The 17,283-nt window shown below is 40.6% G+C and overlaps 1 protein-coding gene across 3 annotated transcripts; it reads left to right on the top strand.

Moving 5' to 3' along the window:
* Positions 1–165: 165 nt before the first annotated feature.
* Positions 166–16,844, top strand: ahcyl1 (adenosylhomocysteinase-like 1). Of its 3 annotated transcripts, none has more exons than XM_044038880.1 (17): positions 167–697; positions 9,740–9,854; positions 10,080–10,223; positions 10,746–10,846; positions 10,945–11,047; positions 11,490–11,584; positions 11,713–11,819; positions 12,716–12,832; positions 12,940–13,003; positions 13,111–13,199; positions 13,368–13,438; positions 13,659–13,753; positions 14,465–14,563; positions 15,758–15,826; positions 15,974–16,052; positions 16,207–16,327; positions 16,418–16,844. In XM_044038880.1, the coding sequence occupies exons 1-17, from the start codon at positions 506–508 to the stop codon at positions 16,422–16,424; spliced, it is 1,668 nt and encodes a 555-aa protein (XP_043894815.1). In that variant the 5' UTR covers positions 167–505; the 3' UTR covers positions 16,425–16,844. The 3 variants fall into 3 exon arrangements, with proteins under 3 accessions (XP_043894816.1, XP_043894815.1, XP_043894817.1); XM_044038882.1 differs by lacking the exon at positions 167–697 and adding an exon at positions 5,868–6,021; XM_044038881.1 differs by lacking the exon at positions 16,418–16,844 and having other exon boundaries at positions 166–697; positions 16,207–16,331.
* Positions 16,845–17,283: the final 439 nt, after the last annotated feature.

The raw sequence follows: 17,283 nt of genomic DNA, 5'->3' as shown, positions 1-17,283 counted from the left end.
TTAAACGCAGCCTGCGAGGAGGTTACTGTGAACAAGGACAACAGTTAAAACGACAGGTCCAAGTTAGTTCTCTGACAAAACAGTAAGTAAGCAAGTAATACACGTTTGCAATATTAAACAACAAGTAAAATGACTCGTTGTCTGTTTTCCTCTCCACCACCGGCTCTGAGTGGACGATCAGTGGCCGCCCCCCCCGCACACTTTTCAGGTGACAGCGTCAAGTGATCGCTCCGCCTCCTGTGGATGTTGCTGGCTGTGGATGACAGAAGAGCCGGAGCATCGAAACAAGTGCTCTAACTGCTCTTCTGACAGTGAGGACGAGGACACCAACACACCTCCATCTCTGTGGATAGCGGCTCATTTTTGTGCCCCCCACTTCAAGATCGAGCGGAAGTGCCGTGTCGTCGTTTTAAGTCGCGAAGGTGACTGAAACAAGCTAGTGTGAAGTCCACTCGCAACCGGCGGCTCGGCTCGGCGACTGTACAGGCATCATCACCTGGATGCAATGACCGACTCGGTTGTGGACGGCAAGACGGAGGTTAAACAAGCCACCAAATATGTCAAAGAGACAGAAAACGTCGCGGAGAAATATTCCGCGTTGACAGTGAGCAAAAACAGCAGCGATGTAAATATGAACGTCGGGGAAATGCCTTCCGCAGCGTTCACCGCAGTGCCCACTCTGAAAACCGTCAAGAAGGTAAGAACCATGGTGATGCCAGCCATCACTCGGCCTCTGCGTGTGTGTGTGTGTGTGTATACACTCTATGGGACATTTTCCCATTCTAAACACTATATATCATGACAAGTGGGCGAACGCCTCCCAATAAGGTGATGAACCTAATTCTGAGGTGAAGGTTAGTGGTAACATGTGACGTGTGGTTAGGTTGAGGTTAGGGTTAGACATTAACTGGTTTTGGTTAATGCTGTCCAAACGAATAGAAGTCAGTGCAGAGTCATAACAAGAATAGTTGTGAGAACCTTAATGTTTGTTTATTTGGCTGAAAAAACACAATTTTAAGTTTGTCTTCACGTTGTGAGGACATTTTAGGAGCTTTTTGAGGGTCAGGACTTGGTTATAGGGTTGGAGTTGGGCATTTAGTTGTGATGGTTATAGTTAGACGTAGGAGCTAGGCCCCCGTCCTCTTACTTGTAGGACATTCTTATACGTAATTCATTCCCCAGCCACTAGGGGATACGTCACATCTATCAGTGTCCTCACAAGTATAGAGAGAGGTGACGTGTGTGTGTGTGTGTGTGTGTGTGTGTGGGCAGCCACATGTGATGAGGACAAATCCATGCTGGTATGCAGTGTTTAGTAATCACATATTCATAAGGACCACTGTTTCATCCAGCCCAAGGTTAAAGCAGGAACACACATGAGAGCTGTAGTGCACACTGTTGTGTGATGAGATGCTGCAGTGTGTCTATTACTGTATTACAGGCATCCTGCTGAGGGTTCATTCCATCCTAAACCAAGCTGCTAAGTGTAAAACCATATATGTGCTGTGTCAGTCAAATACTCTGTCGAGTTAGAAGACTAACACCATGTGATATTTGAATCATAGCTTTTATTTTGTGATTCATGGCCGTGATCCTTATTAAGTCATAATGCATACTTCATAGTAGAGCGTTACAGATATGGGTTCATCTATGGCTGATCCTGATCTTTGAAATCAAGGCTATCCATGGCCGACATATGATGACAATTTATTTATTTGTCCAGTTTTCTTTTTTTAATTGCAACAAATGATACACAGAATTGCTTTGGCACCTAAAAAATCTCAAATGGCACAGATGGTGCCGAACAGTGCCACAAATTGGAGAACGCCCTAGGCATCTCTAAAACTTCTGTAATTTCGCTTCAGCAGCATCAATCTTTGCATAGTTAATGTCCACATGTTGTTCCTTCTGCGTTTACTGTGGCGTCTACAGTGATGCTTACTCTTCTGATGGAATCTCACAAGTGTTGTCTTTCTTTAGATACCAAGATAATTCACATTGAGCTTGTAATTGCACAGATATACTCACATTTATGTTGGGCATATCATTTTTGAGCAGGGACCCCAACAAGAGGAGCAGGGATGACATGAGTGGTCTGTCTCTCTAACATTGTCAAATAAAATGAACAAAAAAAAAGTCTTTGTGCACTTAAAAGCCTTTATCATGTTTCTGAGACACAACATGTGCCAATAAGTAATAAATGGCCAATTAGTTACATAACTATCAGTCAATGTGATCATTAAATTGGCTAAATTAATCAGTACATCTATTTCATGCCAACATTCTGTAGGCAAGTCCTAACAGAGAGTCGTGTTGAGCTCTTAAAACTTTGGATCAAGATCTCTGCAAAGTGGTGACATTAATGGACTAACAACCCCGAGCTTAGGATCAGGACTGCACACTAAGTATTTAATTATGTGTTTGCCGTCTGAAGAATTTCAATTGCTGTCAAAGCTACAAATTCTTTGAGGATATTTTAGTTGTGGAAATGTAATCTGTAACACTTAACCATGCCAGCAGCGAGTGGTCTTACGGTTGTTTTCATGATGTCACTTATTAATCTGTTCACGACTGTGTGTGTGGCCATCATTATTGTTACTAATACGAACAGCATGAGAAACATTTTGGCAGCCCAAGGTGCACCTGGAGTAGAAAGGTTTAACAGACACATTTCTTGGCTGTTCAACAACAGCAGAGATCTATCATCCAACTGAAAGACTCCCTTGAGATGGCTGCTCATATCATTACAGCTCCAACACTGTGTGTAACAGCTGGGAACGTGCTGTCCGATGCAGACGGTTAGTCAAAGGTTTCTTTATTCCGCAGAACTAATGTGCTCAGGTGCTGAAGGAAAACGTCACTTTCATTTGTCTTTATCGTTCTGCCTCATCTGAATTCTTTTAATCTCATGGTGAAGACAGTTATAGAGGTGATGATTTTCAAGTTTTATGTCAAATTTAGGTAAGGTAACCCTCAAGATGCACTTTGTCTGTGTTCACCACATGTCATCATGATTTTTTCCAGTGTCTTGCATTTATGAGGGTTTAGTGGTAGAACTTGAATATACTACCCCTAAGTATGTTTGTTAGAATAAACTTTTTATATGTACGCTCTGTGAGGGCTTTGGTTTATAAGGACCACTGCCATGTTTCTACAGCAGCCTGAACAGATATGAATTGTTGGAAATGTCAGAGAGAGTGGTGAGAGTTGTGGAAGGATGTTTACACGATACTTTCGGAATATGAGGCCATCATAGTGTTTATGAAAAGGAAGGGTGAGCAGAAGAGTCCTCAGCCCGTTGCATTCTGCAGTTTCACCATTAGATGTCACTAATTCTTATGCACTGGACCTTCAATGTGTTGCGTCTTAAAATTATAGATATTTTATCATTTTATTAAATGTACTACTGATGTAATCTTTAAACCAGATCCACTATTTCAGTATCAGTTGGGTTCATAGTTTATGCTGCAGTAAATACTGCACTGATACACCTGCTAATCTAAGGACACAGCTGCCCACTGTGAATCACAATAGTTGTATGAAGTTTTGGTCAAAAGAGTTGTGAAAAGAAGATAATGAATCACCAGCACACACACTATTTCTGTGACCGATGAGTAACACAACTACAGAGGCTGAAAATATGCTTCAGTAAATGCACCTACGTTTATCTGTGTGGTCTGTTTTAGTCATATGTAATTATGTAAGACACAGTCATATGTCTGTGTCCCCAGGTAGCCAGCTTTGATATTGCTGCAAAGTTGTTGTTTTTTAATACAAAGGTATGTCCAAAAGAACGAGACAGAATATTGAGGATAACAGAAATATTTATTTTCCCAGCAGCAGGGCTCACGGTCTTGAGAACATTATCTCAGACCCCCTGTCTGCCAAGGCAATAATGTGCGGCCTGTGAGCAGCCGCAGGGAGCCTGATTGAAAACGTATTGGAAGGTAGGATTTTTCACTGTGTGTATGAAAACAAAGCAGTATGTTATGAATAAATGTGAGAGCCCGGTGTCAAGCTGAGCCACCTGTTTGCATGAAGGACATTAATGAGTAAAACAAAAACACTTGCAAATTAAAGATTTAACTGAACTGTTCATACATGAAAATTTAGAGCTGGGCGTCTGGGGGACACTGCATTGTCACATAATCAGTGCAGAGGTGTGGGGAGCAAAAGCAATCAATGCAACAAAATGAAATGTGAATATTAAATGTGTGTGTGGGCGACTGAGTCGAAGAACACAACTACTAAGCCTCCTCTCTCTTTGAACCCATCCAGCGGTTACACAACACGCCCCCTGCGAGTGAGACTCACACACAGCAAAGTGTTCATGCATTCATCTTTTTTTTTATTTGATCCCACTGGCCTCTTTACATTGAATCTACTCCGTCCTTATTTTCATCTTTATCTCATTTTGTTTGTTCATATTGTGGCAGAACTTCATGACAAATTTAGATAAAGGTTTGCAAGCTTATACGATAAGAACGTCTTCCTTGTAAATCATAGCCTTTACCAAAGTATGTGTAGGGTATGGGGATGTGTGACCTTGGTGACTCCTCGTATTCTCTGACCTGGAGAAGCTGAGTATCATTTTCCAAACAGAATCAAGATCTAGTATTTCTAGTTCATTTAAATGTTGATTCAACATATTTTCAAAACTATGTGGACAAAATAATCGCGATGCAGTGTTTTTCTGTGGGTTTTTATGCTCTCCTTTTAGAAATGACTCTTTATCGTGTTTATTAAAGTCTGAACATAGTCTACACACAATCGGAGTAGTGTGTTTGCCTCACGGTATGACCCATATTAACTTGGGGGTAAAGTCACCATAGACTGTGAAATATAACACATCCACACTGACTAGTAGGATCATTTTGCAGCTGTTTCTTTGAGTTGTGCCAATGTGGTATTTAAAAAGGATGAGCGTAGTTTGAGTATGGTGTGTTTGTTATTGGCATTCTGACCTTAATATTTACCTTAAATGATATTAATGCTGATACCGTAGATAGACAGGTCGTATACCTGTGTGTTTTACTCTCAGCTATGGTTTTGCTTTGTGATAATATGTAGAATGTATATATTCTGTTAAAGGTCATGTACAGTGGCTCTGGGCAATGGATTAGCACAATGTGTGTTTTCTGTCACAACACCTAAAGCTGGCACGTTTGTGCTGATCCTTTGCAAACCACAGGAAGTAAAATGATAACAGAGCCAGGCCTGTGTATCACATTGGCTTTTTGACCTTTTCATTATTGAATTAGTATCCAAATATATTTTAGATAATTTTTCCGTTTCTGTCTTTGACTTGTTGAATGTGACCAATATCAATATGACACCAATATGTTGGATGCAAGGTGGCGCTGTTGAGCTCCAGTGGTTTCTGGTAAGTAATCAGTGTTGTCTTGTTGCCAGGTCCCCTTTGAGCCCTTTAACACTGCTGGCTGACCAACACTCCGCAGCTTAAGTCTGTGACCTGGCCCGCTAACTAAGAGAGAAAGGATATTTTTAGCAGTAAGATGGGACTTGATGGCCGCTTATTGATGCAGCAGGAGGCTAATGGAAGCAGGGTTTAATTCCTCCTGTCACTTCCCTTTTTAGTTGGTGTTGGCAATTTGCTCTCTCAGCACTTAAATACATGTATTTATTTTATGTTGAATAAATGAATAGATCTAGTTGTGTTTAAAACACATAGACTTTAGCAGCTGGTTGTCAAGGGCAGAATCAGAGTGTCTGCGCGAGCTAGAGAGAGAGAGTGGTGTGTGTGTGAGAGAGAGAGAGAGTGAGTGAGTGAGTGGTGTGTGTGTGTGAGAGACAGAGAGAGCAAGAGAGTTTTGGTGTCTTTCACTCTCTCTCTCCCGGCCGGCCATTACAAACCTAGATAATAGGTGGGAGTGTTCTGGGATAATAGCATCAGAGACACCTAGTACCATCACACAGAGGACACAGGCACAGGGAAGTAGGCTGGAAAACTGCAGAGACCAGGCAGCTATGGCACACAAACATGGGCACGGGAGAGACCGGGTGAGTCGCCTCTCGTCTAATGCACCACTGGGAGCTCATCCAACACACTTATTTTTAAAAGATACCTGCTATATATCTCACACACACTGTGTTTCGTTGGAGTTACCGTTGGTATATGACACAAGTTTCTTTTAGATTGTAGATGGTTAAATAAAGACTGTTTCTTTGCATTATAACAAAACACAGCCACTGAAATTTCTTATTGTGAAGATCTCATATCAGGTTTGGTCACACAGCTCGCCTGATTGTGGGTTTATTGTGTTTACGAGTAGCACAAACTGAATGCAGTCTGAATAAGGAGATTCATCTTTCTCTTACCTTGAAAAAAGTCTCTGGTGTAGAAACAATGCAGAAAGGATTGTGCCGAACCTCTGCTGAATCCTCTGGAGTCCAAACTGATGCAAAGTAAACATAAAAGTACTATTTTGCAAGTGCATGAGCTAGAAGACACTGCACATTGTGAAAACAGAGACATGTGGAGATCTCCTCAGTTCACACTATCTCACAAGCTTCTTGAGTTTCTTTTGACTGACTGTAAGTAGATTGTTGAAGCCCAGGTGTCACTGCTCATGGAGAGAGGGAATCAGGGTACGAATACTGAATAATAGTTACTGAAAAAGTTACTGTGGTTATGGCATTGCAGCCGACTATGCCTGAAAACTATAACTATAAAAAATGTGACTATGGCTAATGTGACGGAGAAGAGATCATCTTTGTGTTGGGTGTAACTCCACACATTAAATTTGTTTCAGCTTCTGTTGTCGTGTGTGATGAATACCAGGTAACTAAAGGATGCGTTGCTGTAACCCTGCACCCAGAATATATCTTCTAAGCACATTTGGCCATGGAAATCATCTATAAATGTAATATGTGTCATTACTCTTTAGTATTATAATCATTAGGCCGACATCTGCCCTGACAGTGCATATACAATTACACTCTAAGTCTGGCAATCGTGTTTTCCCTGGGTTTATCATCTGTGTGTTGTGTCAACTCTGCTGTCCTGCACATTAGTTATTACTGCAAACACATCGTATGGACATCTAAAATAAGAGAATGAGGAAATCCCGTGTCAATGTCACAATGAATGAAGACATCTGAAAGGGTGTCAGTGTTTTAATCAGGTAAACAATCACTGTTGAAATTTAAGGATTACACACTTCCTTACTGCAGAGAGTTGTGTGTACCACACTAAGTAAGTCCAATTGTTGAGAATTACAAAATCTAAACACCAATAATATAATGTAAAACATCACATCGCGGCTGTGATGAGGAGCAAAGGTGCAGATGAAGAGAGGAACATGGGTCATATTCTTCCCACATGAACTAGAAGCACTTTGAAAGTTCACCACTCGTGCTTTCGTGACTTACTGTGTTGTGACATGACACACTGTTGTGAGAAAGAGACACAATATCAAATTGAGTTTGTATTTGATCCAGCACATTTGCCACTAAGTCGCCAACACCCACATGTTTTCATGAAAAAGCAGACGGAGAGAGGGAGACCTCTGTTCAACATCTTAATCACATTAGGCCTTTTTTTTTTTTTTGCAACACCAAGGTTCCACATTAAATGTTATGGGCATCATAAATTTCAGACCTGATAACCTCATCCAAAATTCTCAGTAAAGTCACTTTCTCATAGTCCCACTTATTCACATGGGCAGGTGTAACCGAAATCTGAGTGTTTCTGACTTCTCTACATTTGCAGATGTTGAAACACTGCTCCACTACACTTGACTGCCGTCTATTGCAGGAGCACTTGGTTTACTACAGGGTGTTCAAACTATCCTCCGTGGCTGTGTCAGATGATCCCAAGTTTCCCTGCCCTTTATTCAGCATCTGAATAACACGACTTGTGGTTGTGACATGAGTCAGTAGAGGAGTTATAGAGAGTTAACCTTGGACGTTAGATCCTGTAATTCTGCAGCACTCCGTCCTTCTGGATCCCAATTCTTTTATCTTTTTCATCTTAGTTGTCCTGACAATAGTCAAGCCATGTTTACTTTTTTTTGTCTTGGGTTCTTTGAAGTGGTAAGTTGACATGATGAACCACTCCACCACCACCTGAAGCCTGTGTATTTACACAAAGCGTTAATCACAGAGCATCAGCCATCTAAAAATAGCTCCTCTGCTTTTTTTCCCCCCTAAACAACATGTGATTGACTGTAAGTGACTCGGGTAATATACCTAAATATTACATTTTATCATTAGTGGCTCCTTCTTGTATCTGTACTTGCGTAACAATGGTGTTGACGAAGTCTTCATGTTGAGACCTTTACCTGTATTGATCTGCCTTGATATTCATGTTGTGTTACCTGGTAAAAGAGGACAAGAGGTTTACATCAAGTTGTCAAAACACTTTTTCATCAAATTTTAAACGATGGAGCAGATGCCGTCCTCACCGTGGCAACTAGGATTTGAGCATATCGGGGAAAATATAATAATTACAGTACAATTACAGGTACAGTTCAATTTTGGGATGTGATAGACCATTAACACATGTGGCCATTGTAACATTGACTATTGTGTATTCTATTCAAGTCAGTCAGATCAAATCAAATATACTTTATTGTCCCCAAAGGGACAAAAGTGCTACAACAGCTGCTCAGAATACAAGACAGCAAAAAACAACAGCACATAAGGACATACAGTACAAAAAACAACAAGAGCACATAGCAAAAAGAAATGGAATATTGCAGTATATTGCACCTGTCCCAACCCATAACAACTACATTCTGATATGATAATAAAAATAAATAGCAGAACTGGCCTTAATTAACCATGTGCTCTTACTTGCAAGGATGAGAAAGATAAGAACTGTTTTCAGAGTAATGAGCTCCATTTTTGAAATTTGCATAGAAGAGTCAAAAATAAAATAAATGCCAGCCTTTGCTCCACTACATGGACAAAGGTAATCTATGTTCATTTGTGCTCATTTATCCTGTAGAGCATTTATGAGGTCAGGCACTGATGTTGGATGAGAAGGCCTGGCTCACAATCTGTGTTCCAGTTCACACCAAAGGTGCTCGACGGGGTTGAGGTCAGGCCTCTGTGCAGGCCATTCGAGTTCTTTCACAATAAACTTGTCAAACCATGTCTAGTCCTTGCTTTGTGCACTGGGGCACAACATATAGTGTATTAGCAAATTGGAGTTTTTGTGATTCTGATTTTCAAATGAATTGTTCCTCTCTAGTGTCAATCATAGCAGGGAATTTCACGTGCCTTTGTTTTGTGCTCCCTATTCATTCCTATAGGTATGTTTTCTTTGCCATGGTTACACGAGACGTCACAGCACACAATCCCTGGTTGAACCACATGTTTTGATGTCGGATTTGCCATTTAAAACCACCACTAACAACCACTAACCTTTGATCTATACAAGTAACCACGGCAACCAGGGAGGGTAATCTCATCTGCCTTGGATCTGGCGTGTGCACAATAAAGGCAGCAACATGAATGCTCCGTGTTCACACGAGAGAACTGCCACAGAACAAGTAGAGAACTAGGAGGAAGAGGGGGGAAAAAGAGGCGTAAGAAAGACAGTAATTCAACACTGTGGATGCCAACTGCAATAAAACACTCAATATAATTATAAAACAATTTAAAAACTCTGTTTTTATAGTAGGTTTAAAACTTGTATCAGTAGTGCATCTTATTCACCCCCCAAATCATATTATATTACATTGTGCACCACTTTTCTTCTGTTTGTCTCTAGATCCAGTTTGCAAATGCAGAGGACAAACAGGAATTCAGCAAGTACCCCACCAAGGCAGGCCGCCGCTCGCTCTCACGGTCCATGTCACAGTCCTCCACAGACAGCTATAGCTCAGGTACTGCACACCTGAAAGTACCTCCGAAAATGAAGTATGTACACAGGTTCAGAAATGCGGCACATACTGTACACGTGTACACAATTGCACAATTAACACACACTGTGTGCAAAAACATGCATACAGGTTGATACGAGATATCGTGATTTTGAAGTATACATTTCATAACGAGCTGTTCTGTATGCCTCTCCACCATAGTGACCTCTTGTGTTCTCCCTTCCCCAGCTGCATCCTACACTGACAGCTCCGACGATGAGACCTCCCCCCGGGACAAAGCCCAGGTCAACACTCTGGGCAGCAGTGACTTCTGTGTGAAGAACATTAAGCAGGCTGAATTTGGCCGCCGGGAAATAGAGATAGCAGAACAAGGTATATCTGGACTCTGTGGTGCGTAGTAGAATTCTTGGATATTGCAAAGAATTCTCCATTTCTCTGAATTGAAATGGAAGGGAGCCGTTGACGATCCGGTCACTTTGATCACAGTGGGCTTTTAATGGAGCCAAGTGTAGTCTCTCGGGGAGTCACTTTTTCTATACAGAGAGCTGTGTGCCATCAGCACTGACTTTGACTTATATGTATCACATATCGCATCTATTTTGCTGCTCAGACACTATTTGATAAAAGGTCTGTGCATCCTGATTTCATAGCAGTTTATGACCCCATGCTGGAACAGTATTATTTGGGAAACATGATCGGAGTTCTTTGTCTCACCTCTATTCATCCCTTGTTACTTATTTACTCCTCTTAATGTATCATCTTCCGTCTAGGTGTTTGGGTTTTTTGTTTTCAGAGGTGGTCCCTCACTCTGTTCTCTCTCTCTGCCAAAACAAATGGTGACCTTTATGTTCTTTCAACTTCCCCTAACTTGTGCTTAAATGTCTTCCTCCCCAGATATGTCTGCCCTGATCTCATTGAGGAAGCGAGCCCAGGGAGAGAAGCCACTAGCTGGTGCAAAGATAGTAGGCTGTACCCATATCACTGCTCAGACAGCAGTAAGTCCTCTTCTCCTGTTCTAAACGGTTCTCTGTGTCCCCACTGTGACTTTGTATATAAGTGTATAAGGAGAGTATATTCTGTGGTTCCCTTGTAGGTCCTGCTTGAAACCCTGGTGGCCCTCGGGGCCCAGTGTCGCTGGACTGCCTGTAACATCTACTCCACTCAGAACGAGGTGGCTGCTGCTCTTGCAGAAATTGGTAAGGTTTGGAATTTCCCTGTGATTTAGTTTGACTGTTTTTTTGTCCGAAACGCTGAAATAACCACTATCAAGTATGATTATGTTTTTGTCATTTGTTTGTGGATTATACATCATTCTTCTTCTTCTTCTTATTATTATTATTATTATAATAATAATGATTATAAAATACATATTGTATTTCTGAATCAGATTATTAGAAAAATATTTCTGACAGTCCTGTGTAATCTTTAATCTAATCTAAAAAAATGAGCATTTTCATGTTCAATACTTCAGCCGTAATAATGTCTGTCTACAGTGTCATAAAGAATGTGTTTTTGCATGTATTTTAGATTTTTGGAACCTAATGCAATTTAAGACTAAACGGCAACCAATTTCCACTGTGCCAGTCTTCCTCTCTGCTGCCCATCTTATCCATTAGGTGTGTGTTTTGTTCCTCACAGGAGTTCCTGTGTTTGCATGGAAGGGTGAGTCAGAGGACGACTTCTGGTGGTGCATCGATCGTTGTGTCAACACTGAGGGCTGGCAGGCCAATATGGTAACATTCTGTTAATGCCGTGATTTGCAAATCTTTCTCTTCTTTTCCTCACAGAGCGAGTGTTCAGTTGTGAAGGTTTGCACATTTTAAGCTGTAACTGATGATCATTTTTATTTCACTTCACGTAGATCCTGGACGATGGCGGAGACTTAACCCACTGGGTGTACAAGAAGTATCCCAGCGTCTTCAAGAAAGTGCGAGGCATAGTAGAGGAGAGTGTCACCGGGGTGCACAGGTGAGACGGTGCTTAAATTTGATGAGTCTGGGGGTTTTGAAGGAGGGAAGGAAGGATTTTTGGCCACTAGTACTTTATTAAAGTTCGGATGCTGCATTCATTATTTTCCCTTTTGTGCCAAAGCTTGTGGTAGCAATAATGGACAGTAATATATAGATTGTAGCAGTATTTCATCATAATTTAGTAGTATTGATCAAACCCCTTAATTTAATGATAGTCATTTTGTGCTGTGGGAATAATTTAATTCAACTACATAACATGGCCAAAATAATGCAACTCTTCCATCATTACATTAGGTTTTACATCATTTTGCAGTTTGTTTACATAGTGTTTCTATTTTTCCACTTGACATATTAACATTTTTGCAGCTTTTATTTTTATCCTCAGCAAAAGCACACTCTTGAAACACTAAGGTGCTTTTACAATGCTTTTGAATTGTTTGCATTTTTTGTTGTCCTCTAAATAGACTTGAGCATCAAGCAACACCGTTCCCAATGAAAGCAGCTTCTTATAAAAAATAAATACCAACGCTTTTGAAGTGTTTGCATTATTCTATCCTCTAAATAGACCCGAGCAGCAACAAAGCAGTTTCCAAGGAAAAATAAATACTGTGTGAGCACAATATGTATCAAAGGCAGTTGTTTGAATCACGTTAGTATGAATACACTCTCCGACTCTACATATTAAAAAGGTCACTGGCCTGATTTGGCTGGAGACTATTTGAGAAACATGACAGAGCTGGACCACAGCTCACAGCAGCGGTGCATGTTCAGCTCTCGGTGGAATCAATTAACCAGGCGCTCTGGAAAGATCACACACAAGTCTGTGTGTGGACGTCTGGGTGTTATGTGTGCGTGCATATCTGCCTGAACATGTTTCCCGGTGTGTCCTCCCAGGTTGTACCAATTGTCAAAGGCAGGAAAGCTGTGTGTCCCTGCCATGAATGTGAACGACTCAGTCACCAAGCAGAAATTTGACAACCTTTACTGCTGCCGCGAATCCATCCTGGATGGGTGAGCAAAGAGCGAGGCCATTTTGCAATCATACTGCATTTGTTTATATATTCAGTATGTATTTGATTTGTATTTAATTAAAGAGTCATTTTGCTTGTGTCTGTCAGCTTGAAGAGGACCACAGATATAATGTTTGGAGGCAAGCAAGTCGTTGTTTGTGGTTATGGAGAGGTGAAGAATTGTTTGATATAATACTTTAAATAAATTGATTGTATTGTCTCTTTTTTTTGTGTGTGTGTATTATGTTAACAACGACTGTGTCATTGTGTTTGCTGTAGGTTGGGAAGGGCTGCTGCACTGCTCTAAAAGCCCTTGGAGCCATTGTGTGCATCACTGAAATTGACCCCATCTGTGCCCTGCAGGCCTGGTGAGTCACTAACCATAACCTGACACGACTCCATCACTGTTGCATGTCTGTCACTGTGCTGTGCGTTCGATAAGCTGCGTTGTAGGTGACCAAAACCATGTGTTTACACTTTGTTTGTGCTGGTGCAACTAAAACAAAAAAGGCTTTTTTTCTTGTGTGTCCACACAGCATGGACGGCTTCAGAGTGGTCAAGCTTAGTGAGGTCATTCGGCAGATGGACGTGGTGATAACTTGCACTGGTATGCTGCACCTTGCAGTGACTGCTATTACTTCTGCTGTGACCATTGCAATTTCTTCCAGCATGCATATGCACATCTCATTTAAGTTGCCCATTTGAGCACTCAGGCTCACAGCCTAACTTTTCATTCTTTGTTGTAACAGAGATGATTTTTATGCTCTGGATTTCTCCCTCTTCAGTGACTCAGCATTTCTTTTCTTTTTTTTTCCTTCCAAATACAGGCAACAAGAATGTTGTTACCAGAGAACAACTTGACCGAATGAAGAATGGCTGCATTGTCTGCAATATGGGACATTCCAATACTGAGATTGATGTGGTAATAAATCTATGTAACTGTATACGTGTGAGCATTTTAGATATGCAGTATGTGCACATGGAAATGCTTTATTAAATTCTGCAGCTGAGGAGCAGACCAGTATCAGAAAAAATCATAAAGCCTTTCAATTGACATATTCTTTTATTTAACATTCTCTTAATTAACCCTTAGAACTCAGAGCATTTAGGCTGCTTTTTGCATTACTATGTTTAAACGTACAGCATATACAGGCTGTAAGAGTGTCTTATATCCTTTTTTTCAGCACAACCTAGACAATCTGATAAAAAAAATGTCATTTTCACCGATTATATAAACACATATGAGCAAAAAGCACTCAAAATGTTTAAAATCGGATTGAATTTGTGACATTTGGAAATACTTAGTTTAAAGTTCGCTTGGCTCGTTTTTATGAGCAAAAAGAAAAGGTCTATTTTGTGACTTCTGCACAGCTACTTTATATCACTACTAAAAAACGAATCATAACTTTGACTCGACAACATTATTCCCATGGCAATTTACTAAGGGTGATCCCTTTATTCAAATGAATAAACTGAAATGTGCTGCTACTATAGATCGAGAGAGTCATGCCGTTCATCTTAATATCACTTTATGCTTTGTCATTGTTTTTGAATGGACATATATGACCACCTCTGTTGAACAAAGTCACTCCTCTCACATTCAAAGTGTAGGACTGACTGTTTTTGTCTGCAGGCGAGTCTGCGCAGCCCTGAACTGACCTGGGAGAGGGTTCGCTCTCAGGTTGACCACATCATCTGGCCTGATGGAAAGAGGGTTGTCTTGTTGGCAGAGGTACTGTACCTTTACTCTAATTAATACTATCATCTCCACGTGACGCTGTTTTTAGACCAGTCACCCGGCGACATTCCCATGCTGCACACAGGAAATTATTGGTAGGAGCCATTCTGATCATTAATTCTGATTATCACGTCATTGTATTTGGTATGGTGATGGCGTATGGGAGTGGCTGAGTCTCTGTAAGTGCAGCTGCATGGGGTTTGCTGATCATGTAGGAGTGGCGATTAAGTCTGCCTGGAGTTTGGACTGATTCGTCACTACATAATTCATTTTATGTCAAGACAGACAGAGCGACAGTGTACTGGTGAAGTGAGACAGCTGTAAACAGTTTGGAGTATGACTGAAAACGCTAAGAAGCACCCACTAAGTGTTTGTATCAGTGAACTCCGCTGTCATGGCATGTGTGGGTTTACTACTGGTGTTTAATAAGGATGGGGTAAATGGAGAGGTTAAATTCACTGTCACTAATTGGTGTGTGTGTTTCACATCCAGGATGCAGCATTACTAAGATGCTTAGGTTCACTAAGACCAAATATAGTAACACCACCAACACTAAATGTCTTCATGGTCTTTCCCCCACAGTATCTGCCTGACCTGCTTCAGTCGTACGCTCCCTCACGCTCGCTCAGGTCGGCAGATCAGTCACTGTTAGTCGTCCCTAAGACTAAGAGGAAACTCAGAGGTGACCGTGCATGTTCAGTGGAAACTGTGGACTGGGGTTGCCTTTGCTCATCACGAACAGGAAGACTCACTTCCTGTTTTTAAGTCCTCTCTTACAACACATTTTTTCTCTTTGGCATTTAAACTCAGCTTAAGACGTTGGGTTTTACTGTTTTATATTGTTTTGCTCTCTTTTATTGTTTGCTGTGTACAGCACTTTGGCCAACTGTGTTGTTTTTAAAGTGCTTTATTGATAAAGTTGTATTGTGCTGTATTGGATAAAAATGTTTTTATTATATTTTACTATCGTGGAAATTTGTGGTGTTAGAACATTTTACTCCAGGTAAAATCCTGATATTAAGATTTCTCGCTTGGAGCACTTTAACCTCAGTAAACATCAAAGTATTAAAAGGACTCGTGCAACAGTGACCGTACACTCTGTGCTGCATTATTTTACCATCATCTTAAATGTTAATTTTGTACAGTGTCATTTTTTTATGCTTGTATTTCTTTTTTTTCTCACCTCAGGGTCGGCTTTTAAATTTGAGCTGCTCCACAGTGCCGACGTTTGTGTTGTCCATCACTGCCACAACTCAGGTCAGTAGATTTGTCACCGCTGTAGATCCTCTATCTGACCCTGCTTTTACGGGTAGTTTAGGACAGTTTTCCATCTGTTCTGAAGTAAAATGTAGTTCTAATATCCAGGCGTTACAGTGTGTGTGTGTGTGTGTGTGCTCTCTGTAGGCTCTGGCCCTGATTGAGTTATTCAATGCTCCAGAGGGTCGTTACAAACAGGATGTGTATCTCCTGCCCAAGAAGATGGGTAAGATCTGATTGATTTAAATAGGTTCAAGATGAAGGCAAGTCACCTGTATTATGCTCGTTGTGGCCACCTTGTGACTTGACCTTAGAATTACACAATTTTAGCAAAGCTATTTATGAAAATATGGACTGCAATCTCTCTCTCTCTCTGTCAGATGAGTATGTGGCAAGTTTGCACCTGCCAAACTTTGACGCCCACCTGACAGAGCTGACTGACGAGCAGGCCAAGTACATGGGCCTCAATAAAAATGGCCCCTTCAAACCAAATTATTACAGGTAGGTCTTGCAATAATTGTGTGTCTTAAATGATCCATCGACACGTTTCACTGTGATATAATATATAATTACTCTGTGTTTTCTTCACAGGTATTAATGAAAAGTGTCCGCTCGTACGATCCTCAAAACACAGTTGCCCTGGGATAAACAGAGATATCTATTTTATTTTCTAAATTGCTACCAAATGGAGGAATTATTTTACTTATGCTGAATGTAACTTATTACTAGCACCTCAGTCATAATGTTAAATATGAAACATAAGAGTAACACGTACAAGAAACTTAATATATATACGCATATATATATATATATATCTATAACCAACTAACATTTTAAATCACTTGTCGTGTGCTGATAAACAAAGCCTGCTTGCATGTTTTCATGTATATGTACTTAATGAATTGCTACTGTTCATGTCAATAGATTTTTGATTCGTTTGTATACCCTTTTTTCCACACAGTGCCAAAAATGGCTGTAAGATGGACCATGAGACAGCATTTATAATTAGTCTGTCTGGCTTTAAGATTTTATCAGTTCATGTCGTTGAGTTTAGGCTGAGCCATTACAAACTATGACTATGTACATTACTTAAAAAAATATTTACTTTGCAATTAACTGGTATCTGCATACATGCCCTAAAAGGTGACATCCAGACATCCTTATCGCAATAAAACCCAGTGATGAAATACAGAGTACTACATGTTATATAAATAATACAATCCAGTGTGCTTGATTCTGAGAAATTATAATAGCCTGTGAATGGTTCGGAGCCCATTTCAAATTCTTGACTTGGTATGAAACCCGGAGCTTCTTCTCAACACACACAGCAAAGAAATGTTTACTGTGCTGATAACAAATTAAGATACAATGTTAAAAATAACAATAAGGCTATATGGATTCCTAAAAAGGAAGTAGGAAGATGTTGAGGAGACGTGGTTCAACAAAACATTTCCTTC

This window comes from Solea senegalensis, linkage group LG11, assembly GCF_019176455.1.
Source record: "Solea senegalensis isolate Sse05_10M linkage group LG11, IFAPA_SoseM_1, whole genome shotgun sequence".
NCBI classification, from domain to species: Eukaryota; Metazoa; Chordata; class Actinopteri; order Pleuronectiformes; family Soleidae; genus Solea; species Solea senegalensis.
This window is presented reverse-complemented; position numbering and strand designations above follow the sequence as displayed.

What these genes read in the sequence shown, in the direction of transcription:
- ahcyl1 (XM_044038880.1), top strand. Translation starts at nt 506, where the DNA reads ATGACCGACTCGGTTGTGGACGGCAAGACGGAGGTTAAACAAGCCACC. An exon ending in TTGTTTGTGGTTATGGAGAG is followed by an intron (nt 13,004 to 13,110) that starts GTGAAGAATTGT and finishes TGTTTGCTGTAG; the next exon opens with GTTGGGAAGGGCTGCTGCAC. An exon ending in CCAATACTGAGATTGATGTG is followed by an intron (nt 13,754 to 14,464) that starts GTAATAAATCTA and finishes TTTTGTCTGCAG; the next exon opens with GCGAGTCTGCGCAGCCCTGA.